The sequence below is a fragment of the Urocitellus parryii genome, chromosome 11 (assembly GCF_045843805.1).
Source record: "Urocitellus parryii isolate mUroPar1 chromosome 11, mUroPar1.hap1, whole genome shotgun sequence".
NCBI lineage: Eukaryota > Metazoa > Chordata > Mammalia > Rodentia > Sciuridae > Urocitellus > Urocitellus parryii.
In genome coordinates, this window is record NC_135541.1 from 75,197,960 (window position 1) to 75,220,483 (window position 22,524).

Here is a 22,524-nt window from a genome sequence, read left to right on the forward strand (position 1 = left end):
AAAATTCACAGTACAGTGGTTTTTAGTATATTCATAGAGTTGTACAATCATCACTATCATCTAACTCTAGACCATTGTCATCATCCTCAAAAGAAACCCTTTACCTGTTGGGAGTTAATTTTCCATGCCTCCTTCCACTGACCCTGGCAACCACTAATCTACTTCTGGCTCTGGATTTGTCTACTTTGGACATTTTAAATGAATGGAATCATTCAATATGTAGGCTTTGTGGCTGGCTGTTTTTTACTTAGCATAGTGTATTGTATACATCTATATTGTAAAGTATACATTAGAATTTCATCCATTTTTGTGATTAATATTCTACTTTATAAATATACCTGGTATAGTTTGTTTATTCATTCATTAGTTGTTGGACATTTGGGTTGTTTCCATTTTTTTTTTGTATTATATATAAGGCTGCTATAAACATTTATGTACAAGTTTTTGTGTGACTATGTTTTCAATTCTCTGGGGCATATACTTATGGACGAAATTGCAGGGTCAAATGGTAACTTTGAGTTTTTGAAGAATGGCCAAACTCTTTTCTACAGCTATTGTACCATTCCATATTCCTACCAGCAATGTATGAGGATTCTAATTTCTCTACACCCTTGGCAATAAATTTTTCTGCTTTTTTTGATTATTACTGTCCTTAAGGGTAAGAAATAGTCCTGTGATTAATTTAAGAAGAGCCTTTCTTTAGGCCATTTACATATTCAGGAAGCCCCCACTGGGATACGAGCCCATGGAGCGCTCACTATGCAGTAGGGTCTGTGCTAAAGAAGTACATGGATCATCTAGTAGAATGTTCACAATAACAACTCTAAAGTCGTTACCATTATTTTGCTTATTCTATAGAAAGGTTAAGTAACTTGATAGAAAATGGGATGGAGTTTGGGAGACACGAATTTCCCATATTAAAAAACAATCAGAGAACTTGGATATGAAAGCAAGAGTTTGATGGTCCAAATGAGGTTAAAACTATCTTCTTCCCCTAAAACAAACAAAACGCTTCTGGCAAATTGTGCTTGGCAGGAGTTTAGTATGGCTTTCAGCATCCCAACTACTAGTGGCTTTGTATAAGACCTCTATCCTTAAGTGTGGATGTGATTTATGAATATCAGGGATATATGCTCCCTACATTCTCTTAATGTGGCAAAAGGGAGGCAGTGATGGTCTTATCAGTTAATTGAGTTAATCAAAAGGGAAGTTATGCTATGCTGCACCTATCATGTCAATCCTTAAAAAAGTCAAGTGGCGACAGAAACGCTCTGGTTGGCCTTCAAAAACTAGGTCACCGTTAGTCTTAAACTGGCAAGGAAGTGAATATTTTGCCTATAACCACTCAAATAAGCTTGAAAGAGGATTCAGAGTTCCATATCAGAACTCAGCCCTGGCAGTCAACTTGATTTCAGCCTTATGAGCAGAAAACTGCCCCTGAAGTTCTAACTGACTAAACAGTGAGATGATGTGTGTCACCACAGAATGAAACCCCTGAAACTGTGATTGAAAATAAATCTTTCCTCCTCTAAGCTGATTTTCTCAGATATTTTGTCACAGTGACGAAAGGCTAACACAAAGCCTCTCCTGATAACCCTATCTGAACACCTTACATTTCAACATGGCAATGTGCTTATTTCCTTCCTAGCACTTTTTTTTTTCTCCCCTAAATCCTAACATAGCTGTTAAGAGGAGTCTGGCTGAAGCTAGAGTATCTTGGTTCAAATCTCAGCTCTGCTACTTTCTAATTATATAATGTTTACTATTTATATAGTGTTTAGTATTCTATTACATAATGTTTAACCTCTCTCAATTCCTTAATAAAGTGTTAATCAATCAAGGAATTTGTGTGTATCTGGCTTAAGCTATGACCAGGACTGAAAAGGAAAGGGTAGATATGCACGAGGTCAATCACTAGGTTAATGACAGAATCAACAAGGCAATCAGACAAGGGAGGAAAAGTAAAGGTAATCCCAAAGGAAGAAAAGACAAGGGAAACTGCTGGATTAAGGAAAGACTGAGAAAATAAAATGATTCCAAAGTTTGTTATCTGAGGGATATGACAGAGGTTAGTGAGCTGATACCAGTTAACTATTCCGGAGGGAAAAGGCGGAGTTTTGTCAAATCCATGTTTAAAATGAGTTGGCAACAAGGACACAATTGCAGATATTTGTTTTTAGAGTGCTAGAGTGGAGCGATGTCCTGAATAGAAGAAAGGGTTCAGGACAGACCAGATTTGGGTGTCTGCCCATTGTGTTAAGGCTGAAATCATGGGAAGAAACCCCACAACATCCCAAACACGGACCTGCATGGAGAAGGACAATTTTCTGGAACGCTTATGACAATGTTCTTATCAGTGGTAAGAGATTCTTAATATACACTGCCTTCAAATGCCTTTTAGGGGATAGCGATTTTCTGAAAAATAAAGCACTGATTTGGTATAAGGAACCACACACAGTAAGGAGGCATGTGTGCCAATTTAACCTATCATATAACTTTCGGAAAGTAAAATAAACAATGTGTTTCAAGTTGCCTTTATGAGGGGAAGCCTGGGTCATCCCCCTTCTAACAAGACCTCTTGCTATTCAATTTGTAATTGTACCACATTTCTCTTGTTGACATGGTTTCACAGCACTCTTCGTTCCAGGCTAAAGCTTCCTGTCATGACTTTAGGGCATCCTATTTGAAATAACTGGACCTTCTGACCTGGCAATCTGCTAAGACCTTTTTGGATAGCTGAACTGTAGATAAAAATCTTCCAGGGAAGTAGGTGTGGGCAGGATGTGCGGTTTCCCTGCCTCTCATTTGAAGGCTGATTCAGTTAATTTTTCATAAATAGTCTCTTACAGTAAAGTTGCATCCCACAGTGTTTTAAGTGAAATTGGAAATTCCATGCTAACTGCTGATCTTCAGTGTGAGCTGAGATGAGAGCACTGTCTTTCTGAATGGCACAGAGATGCAGAGCAGGTAAACTATGCCCCCTATTGTAACCTAAATCCAGCCCCCTCTACTAGTGTGACCTTGAAAACTTGAACTAGCTATAACAACAACACAGAGTAGAGAATGCACTTGTTTACCAAATAACCTGGAACTGAGCCAGGAAGATTTAATACATGCCTCAGTTGGCTCTGAATGTATGCACAGCAGCCTGAACTGGAGAAAACATTTCTAAACTTTTAGTGATATAACACACAGATTTTTTCTCTGACATTCCAGGCTTAGCCACTGTCTGAGTTAACAGTCTGCAAAACATCTGGGGTATATGTTTCTGGAAAAAATCCTTTGTACGATTCTCTCTGGTCTGATCACTCTAAACTCTGGCTTCTAGAGTCTCTGTAGTCAGATTACCTGTAGGGCTGGGGAAGCTGTCCCACAGCACTGAACATTAACTGAACTGAATACAGTTTAATTTCTCTCCTTAACCATCTATACAGGGCCATATGGGAACAAAGCACAGAGCAGAGAAAGATTCAGGCATGAATCAAATGCACATGTTGTTACTGAAAAATTATTTTCTCTCTAGAAAAATAGAGGCTTATTTTGTCTCAATCCCTGTTTTTCTCTTGTATGATACTCCAGGTCTGTAGGTCAGTGGAAACAGAGCCAGCATCTAAGATTTGAGGAATAAAATTAAGTACAATATCTCACCATTTGGCTTATCCATGGCAACTGAATCTAGGTGGCAAAGTGCTCTCACCATTCTGAGATGTCTTCTGCTACATTTCTCTAGCTAAAAAGCTAGGAAAAAATCTTGAGGACAGATATGCTTACATTACTTGACTCAGAGAAGTTTTTCTTTTTTTTTTTTTCTTTTTTTTTTTTAAAGAGAGAGTGAGAGGAGAGAGAGAGAGAGAGAGAGAGAGAATTTTTAATATTTATTTTTTAGTTCTCGGCGGACACAACATCTTTGTTGGTATGTGGTGCTGAGGATCGAACCCGGGCCGCACGCATGCCAGGCAAGCGTGCTACCGCTTGAGCCACATCCCCAGCCCATCAGAGAAGTTTTTCTAATAGAATAAGAAATTCTAGATCACCTCAGCATTTTAAGTTTATATCACCTTGGGTGATAATGCCTCTTTTAAGTACAATTCAATCTCTGTATTAATCACTGACCAATTCTTTATTAGGTTTATATCATAGACAAAAAAAGATTTAAGAGGAAAAAAATATGAACACAAATATTATAAGTGAAGGTCTTCTCATGTTTTTCTGTTTTATTAAAGGAGCAGAGCTTATAGGGAGGGGACAAGAATCTGGTTACTGAGGAGCTTCTGTTGTAGAAGACACGGCACCATTAGGAGCACAAAATCTCAGGCAGGACCAGCCACATAATCTGTGAGTCCCATGTTTAAAAATTACTAAGTGGGCTGGAGATGTAGGTCAGTGGTACAGTGCTTGCTTGACTACCATGCAGAAGGCCCTGGGTTTCATCCCAGCACCACAAAATAACAATGAAACAAATTAACAAAAGACAAATTTCTAAGAAATCTAAGAGAGTGGATAGCAGAGTATTAAACCAAGTGTGGGACCCTATGTGACTACACAGGCCACGTACCTATGAAACTGACCAAACCAGTCTATCTGGGCTTAAATCCTGATTTTGCCATTTACTAGGAATGTGATCCTGGAGAAGTCATCTGTAAAATGGGGATAATAATAGTCTCTAACTCATCAAGTTTTTATTAGTAAGACATATTTGAAAAGTACTTAGAAGAATATCTGGCATATAGCACATACATTATCAGTGTATATAGTAAATATAGACGGTAGCAGGACTAAGTAAAGTCAAAATGACAGAGAAAGCTACAGTTATAACATTGTGAATTTACTTAACCATTTTAAACAGTGTTTTGAATTTAGGTTCCTGATAAGTAGAATCATGTTTTTATTACTACAACAATGGTCACCTTTTAATATATTTTAACAATTAAAAAAGAGATTTAAGAAGATACTGTGGATTGAGGCCAACTACTCATAAAATAAGACTGAAGAATAAAAAAAATGCTGGTTTATGCTCAAGGTTCTGGAAGCCTGTGGAGTGCAAACTGTCATGAAGCCAATTTAATATTACTGCTTCCTTTACGCTGAAAGAACTCACTGGGGACATCACTGCTTCCATACAGGAAATAAAGTCTGTTGTTTCTGAAAAAAAAAAAAAAAAGAAGAAATATATTTTTCTTTTCTTTATATAATACAGAAAACTTTTTTTTTAAAGCTATAGAACAGGAAATGTTGTTAATCATACAAACTATATTTAGATTGAGGGGAAAAAATACCACTATTTACAGTCAAAAGAAAGCTTGCAGGTAGTACTATATACTTTTATCTAAAATTTACTTGATATACAGAGGCATAAACTTTTGATGGGTACTGTTTATTAATATCTGTCATAAGAGAAGCCTCAGATTCTTCACTGAATTATCTGTACATTTTTTACTCATGACCATCAATAATTCTCAGGACTTACAGAAGACTTTACCATAAACATTTTATGGTAATTATTATTAAATGCAAAATTCTAAAGTAACTTGCCATTTGTCAAACAATTCGCCCCAGATACACAGATTTGGGATACTTCTCCTTAAGAGTTGGCCACTGAACAATGAAGTGATCTGAGAGATGAAACAGAATCTTCCCAGAGAGGGATAAAGTTTCTACTCGGCAGATGCTCTCGACATAGACGATGATCACTTTCTTCACTCCTAGTATTCCAAGAAGAAGGGCAGATATGCAGACAGGAATACATGTTCCTGGTCCATTACACAACACCTTAAAAAAAATGGGGAAAGTCAAATTAAAATACAGAAGACTAATTTAAGTGAGGCATTCTGTATTAAGAACAGTCTGATCTTCAAGGGGATTTATTAGTCTAATAAGTCTTTCCTTGTGAAGAACCAGGACGTAGCAAACTGTGTGTTGAAGCCTCTGCACTGAGGAGCCCTGTGGAGATGTACGGTCTTGTTGTTCCTGTTTACCAACTGTGTGTCTTGGGGCAGATAACTTAACCTCTAACTTCTAGCCCAGTGCCTGGGGCTCACTCAGCACTCAGGGGACAAATGTATGTGTTGCTCTTCTCTGCTTCATGGATCTTGAATGTCAAACAAATAGAATTCTGCTAATTTTATAGAAAGCTAATGGTTAAAAAATAGTTGAATAATCTAACAAGGGAAATAAAAATTCAACTCCTAGAGCAACTGCAAAGAATTTTTATGTCTTTGAGGAAATGAGAGAAAACCTATTTCAAAGAATTGCAGGTAAGATAATTTATTACTATTTTCAGAGGAAAAAATTTATACAATATCTTAATTATATGTTCCTGTTGACTAAATTAGTAAAACCTAATAAAGCATTTTACGTCCCAAACCATAAAACAGGAGGTTTGTGGTTGTCTGCAACATGCCTATTGAGCATGATCTAAAATGGCACATGATCTTTACAGTACATAGTCCACAAAACTTATCAGACATCAGAGAATCTGACAGAGGGAAGGGTCTTCAGATACAATGTTTAGCCATCCCAGCATTTTAGGGGTTCTCCCAGACTGACCAATGACAGAGAAACAGACATCCTGACTCCCTGTGAACATGGTCAGAACTATAAAGGTTCGATAAAGGTCATCTGGTCCAGGCTCCATGGAGGAACCCATTCACACAGCTTTGGAAAGAGACAGTTTTAGGTGGGATCTTTCTATCTTCACTGTAAACCCCCTTTCTTTCATGCAGAACATTTATAGAGTCTTTCTCTTGAATTACAGCAACTCAATGCTGCCTTCCAGACATATCTTTAATTTTCCCTATGATATTTCTTTCTTCTTTTCTTTCTTTCCTCCTCCACCCCGCAACCTTTCCTTTCAAGATAGTGTCTTAACTAACTTGCCCAGACTGGTATTGAACTGGCAAGCCTTCTGCCTCAGTCTCCTGAGTAGCTGGGAGTATAGGCAGATGCCACTAAGCCCAGCTATAACCTTTGTTAATAGACTTTCAAGATAAGTCATAGAACAATTGGAAGAGCGGTGTTAGAGAGCAAACTAGTTCTGTGACTTTGGCCAACAGAAGTAATGACAATCACCAGCATTATTTATAAGCAACTCACTATGGTCAGTTACTGTACTAAAACACTTTACATGTATTCTATTTTAATTAATTCTCATGGAAATCATTGAAACATGTTTTATTAGCTCTTTTTTGCGGATGAGGAAAGTGAGGCACACAGAGATTGGGCAAGTTGCTTGATCACATGTTTAGGAGATGAAGAAGCTACATTGCTTCAGGGTACTTTTTTTCCTATGTGAATCAGTTATCCTGTCTAAAAAACCAAGGTGGGGTGGGATGGGTGGGGAGGACTGAACTAAAATAACTTCCCCGACAGTTTCAGGATTCTATGAGTCTATAATTAATTTGCATCTAATTTGTCTTATGTCTCAATTACAAACTTGCTCTAAATTCTTCAAAGCTAGAATTCTGAAAATGAGGACATTCTGGACTATGTAGGTAGTTTGTTTTTAGTGTGAAGCCTGTCCAGTGCATCACAGGATGTTTAGCAGCAACCCTGGCTCTTGTCCACAAGATTCCAGTAGTCGAGACAATCAAGAATTACTCCAAGCACTGCCAAATGTCTCTCGTTGACAACCACTGTATTAATGTATTTCCTAATCCTTGGATTATTTGTGTTGCTCTTCTCAATCTTCTTTTTAATAGTACAGAACAAAATAAAAACTACAGCTAAATAAGAATATAAGGACTGCTTGTTGAATCTTGAATGTCACAAAAATATTTTCATATTTACTGCTTTTTAAAAGTGTATATATCCATATGTGTTCACTTCAACAACTGGTTGACCCCCTATACACAAGCTATATATATACTGATGAAGACGATGGTACACGATTGGGTATTGGTGGGAGATACATCAACAACCTGGGACAGAACAAAAGTAGAAACTGTTAAGGTAAAAGTAGAAATTAAAAGTAATTTTTCTTGTTTATCTCAGTTGTATGTTTCCATATTTTGAGGAACCTTACTATGAAAGTCCCAGCTATGATAAAACCACAGAATCACAAATCAAGAATTGAAAAAAAAGAGGCGGGTAGATGTGTATGTAGTTCAGTAGTAGAACACTTGTCTAGCATGCACTGCATGATCCTCAGCACTATCAGAAAGAAAAAAAACCAACTAATCTTAAGGAAAACCACTTTTAATTAAGCACAGGTTTTAACTCTGAGTTGCAGAAGGCAAATTAAATAAAAAAATGTGGGTTGTGAAGTTTTTGTTATTCAAAGAAACATACCAGAGCGACTTAGTCCAAGCATTGAACAAAAATGTTCATTGAGACAGCCTGGGTAAAGATGATGTTAAACATTAAGGTTGGATATGTCTCTTTAGTTTTATTAAACAAAACAAAGCAATTTTTCTTCATATTTTCATTTCTGAAGACATACATTCTTAATGAATACAGGACCACTGCCCTGGCCATCTCTCTTCCTCATTACTCTGTAAGCTACTTATAGATAGGGTCCCTTTCTAGAACAATCTATACTCTGCATGTAGAACAAAATAGGCTGGAAAAAAAAGTAAGGATAGAAAAGAGCAAGTTGGTAACGAAACAGAGAATCTTTCTTTGCCTATCCTATATGGAGTCCAACACCATCCCTCCTTTGATAGACCATTTGAAACTCTACCATATATACTTAACATAAACACCTGACTGCCATAATGTCTGTTAACTCACAGTTTTTATTTATTCCTTCAATCATCTCACATCTGAACACCTTTTTCTTATGAGAACCACTACATCCCTTGCTCCCAATGTAGGTGTTCGAATCCTCATCTGACCAATATGAGAGGACATATGACTCCTGTCTGACCAATCACAGCATCAAAAGTCTCCAGTTCAGGGAAGAGTACATAATCCAGTCAGAAACTCATACACTTAGTAGGCCATTTCCTGGGGCTTCTGAGAGAGCAGCACCTTTTTTTTATTGGTTTGGAACCCAGGAGGATGTGAACCTGGCACTGTTAACATTTTGCTTGTGACCATGTGGAGAGCTTGAAAATGAAGCCATTACAAAGCAGAGAGCAGAGAGATGAAGACAGGCCATGTCTAAAAGGCAGTATTTAAGATCCATGAACCCAGCTGTGCTTGAAGGAAACCAGATCTCTCTGTAGACTTGTCAGGTATGTGAGGGAATACATTCCATTTTTGCTTAAGCCATTCTGAATCAGGATTTCTATCACTGGCAATAAAGAGCATACTAATCGACACAGTTCTTTGTCTACCTCTGACTGGCATCTGACCATCTGTGATACTAACCAGTAGGTATTCAATATGTATCTGTTGGATGAATTATCAAATCAATAAATAAACTTCTCCCAGAGCGGGAAGTCTAAGAGATGTACTAAAGATAATGTAAGTCATGGACCTAGAAAACAGGAGGACAGGGGTTACGTATTACAAACAGGAAGTCAGGGTTGTAGATGAAGACAGATCAAGGATTAAGAACATTTATAACAGGACTGCTGTCCTGTAGATTTGGGTCACCACAGGTCAAGTCCCATTGGCTGAAACATTTGCATGTGTGAAAAGACATATTTAACTTGAATAGTCTGAACTAAATTCCTTATCCAGTAGAAACCCTCCCCCCCCTTACAGAATCTGGGCCAAGACTTTTGAGATCTGGGTTGGTTATAGGTCAGAGATCATGTACTTGAAGATGAGCCAAGAGAAAACATGGGAAGGTGAGGCTAATAGCCATGCAGAGCAAAACTAAAAATACTGGATAAAAGTAAGACAATCATCCTTTTTAGTCTCTTTATCTTCCAGCCATATGTTTTCCCTGTTTGATCAACTCCAAGTGATACTTGTATGAAAAATGATAAAAGGCACTTGATTTCCAAGAACAATATTTTCTGAATTTCCACAGATGGTAGATGACTGAAGGATTCAGGAGCTTTCTCAGTTCCGTATCTGTGGTGCCTTTGTAGTGTACTTCTCAGCCTGTAACCAAATAGCCTTGAAAGTCTATGGCCATAACATGATGAACAAGCCTGATCTTGTTAATTTCAAACGGGCTATTTTGCTCTTATATGGGAAACAGGGCCCATATTAAGTCGGTAGTTCATTTCCTTACCCTGAAGTTCTATCATAAAAAATAAATACATAAATAAAATAAAAACTTAAAAAACTTTTTTTGTCAGAAGGGTCAGCACAGTGACTCTGGAGACTGAAGTGGGAGTATCACAAGTTTGAGACTAGCCTCAACAATTAAGTGAGGGCTCAGTGGTAAAGTACTCCTGGATTCAATCCCCAGTTCCAAAAAATAAAATTAGACCATGCCTGCTTAGCATTAGTGTTAAAGACCATTGTCAGGCAAACCATTGTTTTCCCAACCTTCTACTTTCAGTTGAGGAAACTCAATCTTTCAGTTTTCCTGTTCTCTGAACCAAATGGTCCAAGTGACGATTTCCTGCCTTCTTGGTCTTTTTTTGTTTGTTTTCATTGTATTTTCAAGCCACTAAAATGTTTTCACCAAGGTCTTTGAACCCTACAAATCCAGTATTTCTTCCTTTTGTTTTCTCCACACTCTATATTAAGCAGAGCTCTCAGAAGCAGAGATCCAAAGCTAGATGCAGTCTCAAAGAATCATATAGTTCAATCTACTCCCTTTAGCTTGAGGAGGAAGGAAAGAGATTGACATTTACTGGGCACCACTACTTGCTAGGCACAGAGCCTAAAGTGAGGCATTTTGCATAATTATAGTAGTTTCCCTTTTATCTGTGGGTACCTGTTTCAAGACATCCAGTGGATGCTAGAAACCACAGAAAGTAATGAACTCTATATATGCTATGCTTTTCTTATATACACATAACACATGACAAAGTTTAATTTATAAATTAGGCACAGTAAGAGGTTACCAGCAACTAATAATAAAATAGAACAATTATAGCAATATACTGTAGACCTTAGCAACCCCAGAACAAAAGTTTTTTTCTTTTTTTATTAAGTCAAACTTTTACTGTTTTACTCAAAGGAAACACTTTATGGCTTCTCTTTGGCATATCAAAAATATTAGCATCACAGCTCATGAGATTTGGGACCAAATTTAAGAAAAATAAGTATTATTTTAACACAAGCACTATAATATTATAACAGTAATTGTGATAACAAAGGGGGCCACTAAGTCATTATTAGGGGGAAGTGTATACAGCATGGATACACTGGAACAAAGGGATGATTCAAGTCCTGGGCAGGACAGAAGGGGATAATGCAAGATTTGATCATGTTACTCATAACAGTACACAATTTAAAACTTATGGATTATATCTGGAATTTTCCGTTTAGTATTTTCAGACGTAGTTGACCACAAGTAACTGAAATTGCAGAAAGTGAAACCTCAGATGAGTGGGTGGGGAGGCTTTACCACATCTCATTTAAACTCTACATTATAGTCTTGTGAGGTAGATATTGCTAAAATCATTTTTTAGACACAGAGACTAAGGCACAGAGAAATTAAGTCATCTATGCAAAATCACATAGCTGGTTAGTGAGTTAGCTGATACTCAAACCCAAACTTGTTTCAGGGTTTTCCTCTATACCACACTAGCTCACCAACCATCCTGTGTTAGTGGATAGAAGTTTAAGGCAAAGAGGCTCCAGGGCAGATAATGACACAGAAAATTTAATTGAAGTTTACATCATGGCAATTGCTGTTAACATTTTATAGTTTTGATAGAGAACTCAGTGGCAGATTGTCACAAGATATTGGACTAGGAAAGCTTTTCCAAAAATAGTGAAATAGTTAATATTTTCAAAAGAAAAGGGAATATCCTTTCTAAACAGGAAGAATTGGCTTAAATTCAAAGTGATTATATAACTGACTTCTGTCAAGGAACTTTCTTAAGTAGGAAAGTGATATTTTCCCCTGTGACCCTTCTTAAATTAAAAAAAAAATATTTATTAGTACATTATATTTATATATATCAGTAGGGTTCATTTGACATACTCAAAAATGCATATAACATAGTTTGTTCCATTTCAATCCCCAGTATGTCCTCTTTCCCTCCCTTCCTCCCTTTCCCAATCCTTTCCTTACTTTTTGTACCTGTTATATTTCTATCTTGTTGAAAGCTGCTGGTCTGCAGCTGTCCTTGAGCATTTTATGTGCAGACTATTTTTGACTATAAAAAGGTTCAATCATTTTTATAGAGGATTATCTAATTCCTTAATTATGAATCAGATATATAAGGACATTTGAGAGATTCTGGTTGCCTGATGGGAGGAGGGGGGGAGGGAAGGGGGGAGGGGGGAGGGAAGGGGGGAGGAGGGAAGGGGGAGGGGGAGAGGGAAGGAGAGAGGGGGAGAGGGAAGGGGGGAGGGGGAGAAGGAAGGGGGAGGAGAGAGGGAGGGGGAGGAGGGAAGGGGGAGGGGAAGAGGGGGAGAGGGAGGGGAAGAAGGAGTGGGAGAGGGAGAGAAATATAGAGTAAAAGGCAGATACATACATGTACTTAAAGACAGAAATATAAATATACAGGTTTAGAAAAAGATAAGTACATATACTTAAAGACAATGAAACAGAGGCAAGAAGACAGAATTTGACAAACTGAGATGCATTAATTAGCTGTGTTCCTGGTATGGTCAAAGAACATGTACTTTGGAGCCAATTTTGCATTCCACATCTTGAATAAGCTGCTAAGGTCCTCCAGAAAACATGTGCTTTATTCTGTGCACTCAAGCTTTCAAAAGTTGTTTTCCTTTAATTGTCCACCACATTTTTCCAAATTCCTAGTACTCAGACCATTAGTAAGTTTCAGAAGCAGAAAATACTGCTTGCCAAAATTAGGAGTTTCTTCAAGGTTCTTATTAAATTTAGCTGATTTATGTTAAGAATGCTTGGCTGCACTGATGACTCCCCTACTACTGTGGCCTCAAAAGACAAGCAGCACTGGTAGGATCTGGGGGACACAATGAGTTTATCCCAGTTTTACTCAGAGAGGATATCACTGAAGCCACCAAGTAGAGAAGCGACTTTAGATAGTGTTTCTCAGGATTTTACATCACTTTCACTCAGGGGTGCTTATCAAAAATATTGTTCTAGGGGCTGTGGCTGTAGCTCAGTGGCAGAGCGCTTGCCTTGCACATGTGAGGCACTGGGTTCGATCCTCAGCACCACATAAAAATAAACAAATAAAATAAAGGCATGCTGTCCATCTATAACTACAAAAACAAATAAAAAAATATTGTTCTAAATCAGAATTCCCGAGCCTAGAGCCTAGGAATATGCATCTTAAACAAGATCCCAGATGACTCTGATACATAGTAGCACTTGAACACCTCTGTTCTCTACTACAGGAAGTGGCCAGCTATCTTTAGGCATGCCTTTCCAGTCTGTTTTTATTCCTGCAAAAGGGGTCTGTGTATGCTAAGGAGGAAAGCAACAGTGAGGAGTAAAGGTACTGGTGAGCCATGCTCTTGACTTGATCAAAACCACTTTGGGGACAAGCAGCTCAGCTGAGCAACTCTTGATGGGCTAACATTAAGTGAGTCCAAGGTTCCCAGTACCAGAGAGAACTGCCCGATATTGGGAAGCTCAGCCAGAGCACCTCTCCCTCTGTTAAGACTTCTACTTCTCGCTTAGAAAGCAAGTATTCCTGGGAGAAGTCCTATCTTTAGGACTAACAGCTCCTTAATTATCTGCTAATGACTTTTTTAAAGAGAAGCTGGGCAACCTACTATTGGGTCCTCTCTCAACCTGTGTGTGTTAACTCTCTTTTCTTCCCACTTGGAAAAATCCTACTCTTTTACATTCAAAAAACAAAACAACAAAAACAAAAACAAAGAGGAGCAGCTGATGGTATTCACAGAATTTGGGCATAACACAGAGAAGGCACATGATGGGTGGAGACAGGAAGACATTAATATGGAGGTGGCAGGTGATAAGGTACCACATCTCTGCCACTCAAAGTCACTCAAAGTCAAGGTGTCCCATCCTTGCTAAAAGAGCAAGAAGGGAATGGTTTGCTGCTCATGCTTGGTATCACACACTACCTGGGATTTTAGGGAGGTAATGGCTGGGTAAGCAGGGCCTCATTGACAGAGCTCAGTCTGTAAACAGCAGTAGACTGAAGCCTCTGCCAGAGTAGTCTTAAAACAGGTGCAACAGGTTTTAATCCAGTAGGTAATTCAGGAAATATCTTGTCTGACCAAGATTGTTAAGGAAAAGATTCTCAGTCACTGTAGTGAGAATACTAAACTTCCAGGTTTTCAAGTTCAATTACTGAACCTTCTGTCTCTTGGAAACAATAGCTTCTGCCTAATTGCAATCAAGATGGAATATCTAAGGTATTGATAGTCCAAGAAAAAGACAGTGGTGAGAACATGGACTCTGAGCCAGAATTCCTGGGATGGATTCCTGGTTTCATTGCTTCCTGTGTGACATAGGCTAGTTATTTTACCTCTTTCTGCCTGTTTCTTCATCTGGAAAATGAGTACTTGAGTGGTGCCTCCCCATGGAAGGAGGTAACACCTGCAAAGCACTTGGATCACAGCCAGTTCCAAATGTATATTTGCTACTGTTATTCTTAGTTTCTCTATTTTAGGGCTGCTTCATGACAAAACCAAAAGATGGTTCTGGGAATTCAATTGGGAACAGAATCTTTGTAGCTTATGTATGGCTGATGTTCTTTCAAGAATGACAGTGGCTCTTTTGATTAAACTGCAGTCTTCCTTTCTCTTGTAAATCCTGCTGAGGGTACTGCTGCTGGGCCACAGTCCAGGCATCTTCTATTGGGGCAGAAGGTTCTCAGGTTCTCTTTTGATGGTCTTTTAAGGGAAAAAGAGGTGGGGATTAGAGAATAAGCTCCTATTTTGTGTGGTTCAGCCAAAAATCATATAATGCATGCCAAATTATTTATTGGTAGAACTTCTCAGGGCAAGATTTAAAATAAAATTCTGTTAAAGAATTTGGACAGCCCATTCTAGGGTATAAAATGGAATTATCTCAACCAGAATTAAATCACACTTCCTGAGTCTGACAGTGTTTCCAGGGAGAGTAAGTGTCAAGCCGGCTTCAATGCCACGCAGCCCATTGTTGCTCATGACTCCTACCTCCACTGACCATCTAACCCCATTCAGCATTCTCTACCAGCCCACCATGGTATGAGTCTTTGAAATTGAGAACTGGGTCTGAAAACAAAACCAGGCCCCTTTTGGTTGGGGGAAATGTTGACAGTTGGAAGGCATGAAAGAGAACAGAAAGGAAGGTACTCACAAGTTTGACAGACACAAACTTAAATGTTAATGATAAGCAAGTGTGTTAAAATCCAAGCTGTAATTCTAAAAACCACCACCACCTCATTACTCTGGGTTGTCTCATGTCTATGTCTTTATTATGAAATTTATTCATGAATTCAGTGGTCATATCCTGAGCGGAACAGCATAGTATAATTATTAGACTTTGTTACTACAGTCTCAGGTTTTCTGGGTTTGAATCTAGTCTCTGCTGCCTAGCTAACAAACTTTGGGCAAGTCAATCTTCTTTCTTATGCCCCAGTTTTCTTAGTTGCAAAATGGGGATTAAAAATGGCAGGTAATTCAGCAATCTGTATACGGGGTAAAAATGGGAGTTCATAACCCTTTTGAATCAAACTGTGAAATATATCAAAATAGATGTAATGTTTTGAACTACCAACAATAAAAAAAATGGCAGGTAACTAACTTATAGAGTTGCTAAATAAATTAGTATATATAAGGTATTACAGTGGTACTTAGCATTTTTCTTGGCACTAAGACCTGGGAAGATGAGTTAAGTTACCAGGAGGCTTACAATCCAGCAATGTGATATCGAATTCAGCCCTTATCATGTGCTTTGTACAAAAACAGGTGCCAAAAAAGTTTCAAGGGAAGCTGCAGAAATTGTTCTTTCACTGTTAAATGTCCAAAAGTGCTAGGCATTTTAATATCACAATACCTCAGAAAACACTTGGTTTTATACAAATGTGAACAAAAGCTTTTATAATATTCCTCTATTTATATACTCACTCATCAATTCTGAGAGTCTCTAAAAACTATGAAATAGAGGGAAATGCTTCAGTCTTTAAACAGGAAAAAAATAGGCTTTCCTTGTTTCATGTAATCGTTTATAAAAACTTAAAAAGCATGTGCTAACCATTGATGTACCCAATAATGCTCTGCTATGAGGGGCACAGAGTGCTAAGTCCAATAAACGTAACTTTTGGATAATATATAGATAGGAAAGGGTGAACAAAGAATAGCATAGGTATTCTAAAGCTATAAAATCTGCCCCATTTTTTTCCCTTCCACTCTCCAAAAGAGTATTCACCAGCCTTCTTGTTCACTGTTTTTAGACCCTTGATTTAAAATCTGAAAGTTCTTATAATATCCTATAAAGACAGACTACAAAGAGAGAACTCATTCCAGGGATCAAATTTCCTCTGTCCCAGGTAATTTAAGGCCAAAGAAGGATGCAATTTTAAAAAGTCAAAGAAAATAAAGACATAGTCCAAAACATAAGCATCTAATTAAGTATACACTTTTGTTAGATTTTTCTTTGTAGGGGGGACAAAAAATGGGGCTTCGTGTGCTTTATTTGAATGATTATACATAATTATGCATAAGACAGAAGAGTCTACACAACACACTGATATTCTTGAAAACATGTGGCCCCCAAATGTCCCCAACACATTGGCTTACTTCTTCCACCCCCTCTTCCCTCCTCTCTCTCCCTCCCCATCTATTCCTCTCTCTCTTTCTTTCTTTCAATGAAAGACAAAACTCTGGGTGATACCATACCAGGAACTTCACCTTGCCAGGGGATTTCCTCTCCAGCTGCCTGTGGGGAAGTCCAGCTCCTCTTACTTCCCAAATACATCTCTCCTTTTTTTAAAAAATATATTTATTTTTAGCTGTTGATGAACCTTGGTTTAATTAATTTATTTATATGTAGTGCTGAGAATTGAACTCAGTGCCACACATATGCTAGGCAAGTGCTCTCTCACTGAGTTGCAACCCCAGCCTCTCCATCTTGCCTTTGACTCTGTCATGCCCAGGCTGGGTTCTCTATGGCAACTCTCTAATTCTTTGGGCAAAGGGCCTCTGGCAGCATTGTCATTGGAAATCTTATTATTTTAACTCTAGAAACAGGCCTCCTATCTGATTTCCTCTTTTCCTTTCTCACCCAGACTCTACCCATTTTATTCTGAAAATCTCCTCAAAATGGGCCCTACTCTTGAATCTCCACTGCCCATACTTGGTGTGGAACCATTTTCCCTCTCATCTGGCTCACCCAGAACTCTTAGGAGCTTTCCTAGCCTCCTCCTCTCCTCTGTTTCACTCTCCACAGTGCTGCTACAAGACTTTTTCTTAAAATGCATATCTGGTCATGTCATCATTTATCTTTTTTCTTTTTCTATTTAAAATGTATTTATCTGAAAGTAATTGAACTTGCAGAAAAGTTGCATAGATGGGAAAACCAGATTTATCTATTTTAACATTTTGATCTATTTGCAATATCCTCTCTCCCCACACAAACAAAAAAAATACAATCAAACCTGAATATCTGATATACATCATGCGCTTTTTCCTTGAATATTTTATTACATATTGAGAAAATTCTCTTAATACTCAATTATCAATGTTAAATTACTATTAAATTTAACACCAGCACAAAGCTTTTAACTAATTTCTCATCCATGTTCCATTTTTGTCAATTTATCTAGTAGTATCTTCTGGCTTTCATTTTTATTTTAACTCTCCATTACAGAACCTAATCTAGCATCTATTTAGTTAGCATGTATCTTTATTCTCCTTTAACCTGGAAGTTTCTCAACCTATTTTTTAGATGGCAATCTCTTTTTCATTTGTTATTTATTTAAAAAATTAAAAAAATAATGCATCATTTATTTTTAGTGGATTCTTGCTGTCTCCAAAATAAGGCTTAAATACCCTGGATTCACAGTTGTTCTTCATTACTGTAGTTTCAGGCCCACCTGAAATATTTTCTGTTTGATGAAGAAACTTGTAAGTATTGTTTCCATTAATATAACAACAATAAATGTAAGGAACCAAGAAATACATTCTCATAATATATTTGTAACCATGTATTTTTGGTGACCATTCAAGTATAACCAGTTTTGTAGTTCCAAAGCAGACTAAATTGTTTAAAATGCTTTCTTGGTCCAAATTAATGAGTTTTGAAACACATAAGCCAGGATTAGCTACGAGTTGGCAAGTATGAATTAATTCAATCCATGCTTACTGAAAATCAAAAGCTTTAGGCCCAATATTCTCACATTCAAAACAAAACAAAACTGGAGTGAGCAGGAAGAAAATAGAGCAAATTGGGGGATTCAGAAAGAGAAGAAAGGCAAAAAGAGGTAACAGGCTGATTGAATGGTCAATTCTTGCTTAACCTAATCCTGATTAAAGAATAGCAGTTAATACACAATCATTTTTTAAAAAATTGATACATTATATATAATAGTGGGATTCATTATGCCATATTTGTACATGCACATAATATAATTTGATCAATCTCATTCCCCTTTCCCTTTCCTTCCCTATCTGCTTTCTCTACAAATCTCCCTTTTATTATTGCTATTTTAGTTAGTGTATTATAATTATATATATGTATATAATTAACTGTGGTACATTCATGAATAAACATAGATAGCACAATGTGGTAGATTTCATTTCCCAGTACTTCCCCAACTCCCTTCCCACAACCCACTTCTAATACTCTACTGGTCTTCCTTATATTTCTGGGAGACTCTTCCCACTTTCCATCTTTTTTTTTTTCTTTCTTTCTAGCTTCTGCATATAAAATAAAACATTCGACCCTTGATGTTCTGAGTCTGGCTTATTTCATTTGGCATTATGTTCTCCAAATGCATCCATTTATCTCCAAATGACACAATATCATTCTTCTTATGGCTGAGTAAAACTCCATTGTGTATATATGTCACATTTTCTGTATCTATTCATCTGTGGACAACTAGGCTGGTTCCATATCTTGGCTATTGTGAACTGCACTGCTATAATCACTGGTATGCATATATCATTATAGTATGCTTTTAGTTCTTTTGGATAAATACTAAGGAATGACACAGCTGGGAAGTGTGGTTCCATTCCTGATCTTTTGAGGAAACTCCATATTGCTTTCCAAAGTGGCTGTGCTAATACGCATTCCCACCAACAATGCACAAGTGTACCTCCCCCTTCATTCTTCCAGCCATTAATTTTTATTTGTATTCTTGATGATTGTCATTCTAACTGGAATTAGGTGAAATCTCAATGTAGTTTTTAATTGCATTTTCCTGATTAATAAAGATGTTGAACATTTTTTTTTCAAATATTTGTTGGCTTGTTGTATTCCTCCTTTTGAGAAGTGTCTATTTATATATTTTGCTCATTTATTGACTGGGTTATTAAGTCTTTGGTGCTGTTTTGAGTTCTTTATATATTCTGGATATTAATCCCCTGTTGGAAGAGTAGCTGGCAGATTTTCCCCTATTTTGTACGGCTCTTTCTTCATTCTTGTTTCCTTTGCTGTGGAGGAGCTTTTTAATATGTCATCCTACTTATTGATTCTTAATTTAATTTCTTGAGCTTTAGGAGTCTTAATGAGGAAGTAAGTGCCTACATCAATATGTTGGCATATTGCCCCTAAATTTTCTTCTAGCACTTAAACTTTCTGGTTTAATTCCTAGGTCTTTAATCCATTTTGAGTTGATTTTTGTGCACAGGAAGGGGGGGTGTCTATTTTCATTCTTCTATATATGGATATTTAGTTTTCTCAGGACTTATTAAAATGACTATCTTTTCTTCAACATATGTTTGTGGCACCTTTTCTGAGGGTCAGATGACTGTATCTATGTGGATTCATCTTTCTGTGTTCTTTTTCAATGGCCTTCATATCTGTTTTTATGCCAATACCATGTTGTGCTTGTTACTATAGCTCTGTAGTCTAATTTGAGATTGGGTATTGGGATGCCTCTAGCATCACTCTTATTGCTCAGGATTGTTAAAATTATTCTAGATCTTTGCTTCTGGAAATATGGCCTTTTGGACAATATCATTCTGCCAATCCATAAATGTGGGAGGTCTTTCTATCTTCTAAATTCTTAAATTTCTTTCTTCAGTGTTCTATAATTTTTATTTCAGAGGTCTTTCATGAGTTAGATTTATTCCCAAGTACTATATTTTATTTTTTAAGCTACTATGAATAAACTAGTTTTCTTGATTTCCTTCTCAGCAGATTAATTACTGAAGTATAGGATTTATGTAAGTTAATCTTGTATTCTGCAACTTTGCTGGATGTGCTTATCAGATCTAGAAGTCTTCTGGTGAAATTTTTTTGAGTTTTCTAAGTATATGATCATGTCACCAGCAAACAAATAGTTTGATTTCTTCTTTTCATATTTGTATCCCTTTAATTTCCATTTCTTGCCTGATAGCTCTGGCTAGGGTTTCAAGAACTCTATTGAGTAGGGGTAACACTCATGTTTTTTTATATTTTATTTCTTTATAGCCACAATAGGATGTAGCAATGATTATCCATATTTTACAGGTGAGGGAGTAGACTAGCCATATTTATTTTGCTTTCTATAGTAATTATTAGATATGTATAACACTTAAGAGTTCCTGTTTCCCTGAAAGATAAAGACTTTCAAGGTCCCAGGAGGTGACCCCATATAGATTTAAGATTTCTCACTCTGTCTTTCTCTAGGGAAAAGTATAGCTTGTCTGATTAGTGAGTTTAAAAAAAATGGGTTGAGGTTACCCAGTTCAGCTAGCCCCCACTAATTTTTTCCACTTTTTTTTTCCCTCTTAATTCAGCCTGTTTTTAACATGTATCCATTCTTTACATCCTGACTGGAATGCTGAACAGAGAAGAACAGGGGCAGGCCCGCAGTCTAATTTAGGAGAGAAGTATTAGTAAGTCCATGATGTCTGCATATATAAACTGTGTCCTCCAATCTGGCTTTTATGAATTGATAAAGATAATAAATTGATTTCTATCTTTTATTTCTGAATTTGTTATGAATACAGGAGGGGAAGACAGAGGGTTAATAAGCTTTCTAAAAGTCAAATAGAATGCACAAATATAGATATTCAATAAACATTTGTTAAATGAATGAATTAATTTGTCCAAGGCCACATAGTTAATAAGTAACAGAGTAGGGAGTTGGATCCATGTGTAACAGAAAAGTCCATGGCTTTCTAAAATTCCATTTGAGTGCTTTGTCTATGATGTTCTATTTCTAGGATTCAATTCATGCTTTAATATGGCTGCCAGAAAATTGGAGACATTGGTTGATGTTGGTATTAACTACCTTAAAAACACATGTATGCCTAAGAACTTGGCTGATAATCTGTCTACAACAGTGATGAGGGATGAGTTTAGCATGTCTTCTTGTCAGCTATATCATGAACCAATACTGACTAAGCTCTAGGTTTATGAGAGGGAATTAGATGTGGAGTAGTGGAAGTGGCTCCACAGCAGCATGTAACAAATGGGGAGGAGAAAGGCAGGCAGCCCAGCAAGAAGCTGTGTGAGCACCAAAGGTTTGGGACAAGGGACTGAGGACCAAGGAAAAGTGGATGAGGAGCCAAAAGGAATTTTCAGGGTTGTGGGGCAGGAAGAAGGTGGGTGAAGGATGAGCAAACAACAACAAAAAAATCTCAGGAAGTTAAAGATAAAAAAAAGTGTGTCTAAACAAAGAATTAAAAGAAGAGACAGGTAAACAAACAAACAAACAACAAAACCCCCCAAACAGGAGTAAGTTACTTGCTATGAAAATTGTCACAAACTATTTTCTATTTCATGCAAAATGATGAAAAGCGAGAGCCAGCCTGTGTGCCAGTAATGTTCAGAAATTCAGAAATAAACACCCTGGTTGAAAAACAGTTTGGGGAGGCAGAAGACCAGATTCTTCCTGCAGGCAAAAGTGAAATTAAAGTAATAGCAGTATCTATTACACTTTCCTCAACCCCAGTTACACAAAAGGGGTAAGCTGTATGGCTGGAAATCATGTAGGAGCTCAGCAGGACCCTGTTCTAACTGAGCTCATATAGTTGCTTTTTAAGAGTATCTGGTAGAACTCAGGATTTTGTGTTCACAAACACCACATAAAAACAGAATCATCTTTGCCTTCCAAGCAGTTTTTCCGCCCTACATAAAGGCTGGGCTTAGGTTTTTTTTTCCCCTTCACTAGAGTGGCACACGAAGAATTCTCTGACACACTGCACCCACTACAGATGAAAGCGCTTAAGTGTGAGTGAAAGCAACAATGTTTAGAGTGACATTTACTAGCTGAAAACAGTGAAATCAGAGCGTTCCAGTTCACGGAGATTAAATGTCAGGCTTTAAAGATTCAGCAAAGTATTAACTATGGAAGTTTTAAAAATTTAGGATTCAGTTTTATATTGCAAACAGCACTAAAACATAAAAGACTTTTTTAAAGCAAGGAAACAACTGAAACAGGATGAATAAGAATATATATTTTTCAGCTA

General features: G+C 37.3%; 1 protein-coding gene across 1 annotated transcript in view; it reads right to left on the reverse strand.

Annotated features, from left to right (window-relative positions):
• Positions 1-5,532: 5,532 nt before the first annotated feature.
• The window catches only part of Alg14 (ALG14 UDP-N-acetylglucosaminyltransferase subunit), an 86,960-nt gene continuing 69,968 nt past the window's right edge, over positions 5,533-22,524 (reverse strand). The window contains exon 4 of the mRNA XM_026409616.2: positions 5,533-5,769. Within this exon, the coding sequence (XP_026265401.2) occupies positions 5,539-5,769 (231 nt within the window). The 3' untranslated portion in view covers positions 5,533-5,538. The remainder of the gene's footprint in view (positions 5,770-22,524) is intronic.